The 3,637-nt window shown below is 49.1% G+C and overlaps 1 protein-coding gene across 1 annotated transcript; it reads right to left on the minus strand.

The window, feature by feature from the left end:
• Positions 1-2,789: 2,789 nt before the first annotated feature.
• Positions 2,790-3,362, minus strand: TMEM37 (transmembrane protein 37; the record flags this gene model as incomplete). The annotated part of the gene is made up of 1 exon (XM_009868129.1): positions 2,790-3,362. A coding segment is annotated over one exon (573 nt), but the record flags the coding sequence as incomplete, so codon positions are not given.
• Positions 3,363-3,637: the final 275 nt, after the last annotated feature.

Consider the following 3,637-nt stretch of genomic DNA (forward strand, 5'->3'; position numbering starts at 1 on the left):
ATATATAAAAAGAATTGCAGTTCTTATTTCAAAGAAATTTATTTAACAAACTTCAGGAGTATTGCTGACACTTCCATAGGCTTCAAGAACGAACAGTTACCCCTTGTTGCACAGACTGTTGTATACAATGATGTCTCCAAGACAATCAACCCTGCTTTGTGATATTTACCCATCAAAACATATCTTTTCCCAGCATTAGTAAGTCAAGCAGTACTATACAAAAACAGTTGGGAAAAATCCCAAGTTAATTGTATTTTCCCTACCACCAACAAAATATCTCTTCTTCAGCAAGCAGAGGCACCCTAAAATCATTCACAGTTGCACCAAGTCTTGGGTGAACTCAATGGCCAATTGTCCACTGCCTTCCTCTAACCCAAGTGAGAGGCACCAGCCTGGGACTCAGTCTGGCTGTGGCTGCCTTGCCCCAGGGAAGGGGCTGGGGGCACAGCCTCCCACTAGCACAGCAGGGAGTACATACAGAACTGATTTCCAGTTTTGGATGTCACCAAGAAGGCACTGTCAAGTTACATTCGTGTCTCTCGAGGAGCCACGGACACCTTTAACCTAGTGGATGGAAACTGTCCTGCCAGGCACGGGCACACCTAGGCACCACAGCTGACTTATTGGTTAGTTAAGGCACTTCATCTGGCAACACCAGAGTGCACCATTGTGCAGAACAGGACCTTGCAGACTCTCTCTGGCTCTGATAAAGCCAGCAGTGCTGTTCACACAAGCATCTGCAAGTTCAGCCCACCAGTGCATCTCCAACAGTGCAGCAAACGTGCTGAAATCAATTCAGCAAATCAAAAGCACTTTCACAAACAGAGACACAATTACACTGCAGTTTTCCAGAGGCATAAGTCCTCATCCTTGAGAGCTGGTCAAGAAACCCCAAGAGAGTGCCAAACATTGCAAGAGCTTCAGGAGCTGGCTGGGTAACAGAGCTCTGTGTATCGTCTCGCCAGAAGGACGAGCAGATTCACGTGCAAAAGCACAAACAACTGGCACTGTCCAGAGCAAAGCTCGAGTGAAAGTGCATCACAAAACAGGCTTTAGGAGTGTTTTCTTAAAAAAAATATATGGAAATCCATGAAGGAATGGAGACTGCCCTCATGAGGGCAAGCAAGGCCACAAGCACATTCAGTGAGTTTAGATATATGCTCTGGCAGAACTTAGAATCTTAGCTCTCAAAAACAAAGCTGTTTACTCATGGCTCGCCTACACAGCCTTCTTGGCCTCTGTGCTATGCTTTCGTTTCAGGTGAAAAATTGTGTCAAACTTGCTGCACAGGAAATGAAAACCTTGCTCAATAGCTATCAGACAAGTTAGAGAAATGAAACATGTAAAAACATTTGTCCTAAGATAAAAATACAGGCAGCTTTACCAGCAGATACAAAATAAACATTAAACCAGAAACCCTGAAATACTCTATAAAGACATTTTTACCTGTGGGGAACCTAGGGCTCTGTGCTGGAAAGGGAGGGCACATGTAGGGCAACCAGCCTTTGAGGTCTGCTGAGGTCCTTTGGAAACCATGGGGAACTTCAAAGCTGCAGCAATTTTAGAGATCTTGACTCAGGCATTGGCAGGAGGAGGATCAGCCTTAATATAATTTTGGCCAAGTCTCTTGGTATTTCCACCAGCTGTGATAGATTACAGCTGCCCCCACCAGCCCCTCCTTAGGCAACCCTGGGCTGCTTCTCCTCCCAGGGGAAGAAAAGGACTTGGTCTGGTCAGGAAGGTCTAGAGTTTTCTAATCCCTAAAGAAAAAACGCCACAGAGGACTCTCAGCTATAGGACAAACAGACTTCCCATATTCCCAGTGGGCACCACGACAATTGAAACACACCCAGAAGGTGTGGTAGCCTTAGCATGGGTCTGCCCAGCCACAATGCCCACCTAAAGCCCCTACAGAACTTATCCCTCTTGTCCCAAAGGAACAAAAAAACAAACTAGGAAGAGCAATGCCCCATTACAACAAAGTCTGCAAGGGCCCTGAGGGACCCAGGCTGGGTGACCAACTGGCATGTGTCCTACAGGGGTGACAGAGGAGCGGTCACAGTGGGCACTGCTGCCCAAGGAAGACATCACAACTCTTGCCTGTACACCCACATCACCCAGCGCCTGCCCTTGGCCCCAGACAGCTGCATCTCCCTGTGCCTCTGTCAGAAATGTCCCAGAAAATCTCACAGAGGAAAGGACAGCTACGGGGAATGTGGCAGCAGGAAACAAAACAGGTGATTAGAACAACATCTGTGTGCCTTCGCTTTCAAAACAGAAATGGAGTGACATCCAGTGAAGATTTTCAATACTTCATGCCAGTTAGCATGGCCAGGCACAAATCATCTGTCCCTGAGACAGAGCAAAGCCACGAGACAGACCGAAGTTGTGTCACACTCTTCGCACAGGCTCCAGAGTACAAGGGAAAGCATAGCAACACCAAACCCATAGCAGTACAGGCTTTGTGAAAGCCTCAAAATAGCCCACATGCGTAGATCGCAGTCTGCTGCCACTCCGCACGCTTAACAGCACACCCTCTTCTTTAATCCACTCCTCCAGAAAACTACACTGCAGCAGCCAGTCCCAGCCTCTGCTTTCCTTGTGTTGCGCAGCCCACCGTGCTGACCAGTGGGTGGGTATGTCTTCTACAGGTAACAAGACTGACTCATGTTTCCTCTCCTTGCACACAATTTAAGATGCGGCGTCCTTTTCAAACTTCATTAGACTCCCTCTTTTCCAGTCTAATTGGCAAAGCTGATTACACAAAGGCAGAGTTACACGCTTTGTGCCTAGATTTTGCCTACCCTGTTCCTGGGGTGTGTGAGGCTGTTGATGTGAAGTCCACTGATCCCGTTAAGGAAGAAGAGAAAGGCAGCAATGAACTCACACCAGTACGTCAGCGTGAAGCCCGTGAAGGTGAGGTGATCCTTCACGAGGATGGAGAAGCTCAGAACCCCGGTGGCCGACAGCAAAAATGAGACGAGGATGAGAACCGAGCCCATCGACCACTTCCGCCTTGCGTTGGCGTCCTCGCAGACTTGGGACACCATCAGCAGCTCCAGGCCAAATATGGCAACTACAACAGCAAAGGACACCATGCTCCTTATGGGAATCACCCCCACACTCAGCCCCTCCACGTTGGCCAGGCTGAGGTCGGTGACACACTTCAGGACGCTGCTGTTACTAACGGTGCAGAAGTGCCACAGTCCGAAGAGCTGCCCCCTTGCAAAGAGCCAGCGGCCATCGCAGACGGAGATGGATGACAAGACCACTGCTATGGCCACGCACAAGATGATCAGGCTCCTGATGAGCGTCTCAAAGAAGGATTTCTGCGGTCGCCGCTGTGCCAGCAGCCTCTGTGCCTTGAAGGATAGTGAGAGGGGATAAAAAACCCTGAGTTAGCAGCACTTAATTCAGGGTGAAATGAAACCAGAGAGACAAAGCCATGGGACGTGAACATTTGAAAAATATTTCTTTGTGCACATCAAACCCCTTTTCGCAGGGTTAGGCGGTACAGTCACAGGCTGTACCCTGGAGAAAGGAAGGGTGGGTGAAGCTCTCCCGCTTCCCTGAACAATGCTCCCACGTCACGGCCCGGGTTCGGGATCACAAAGGCCAAGCAAGATCCCTGCCCCAC

The sequence above is a fragment of the Apaloderma vittatum genome, unplaced genomic scaffold, assembly GCF_000703405.1.
Source record: "Apaloderma vittatum isolate BGI_N311 unplaced genomic scaffold, ASM70340v1 Scaffold41864, whole genome shotgun sequence".
NCBI lineage: Eukaryota > Metazoa > Chordata > Aves > Trogoniformes > Trogonidae > Apaloderma > Apaloderma vittatum.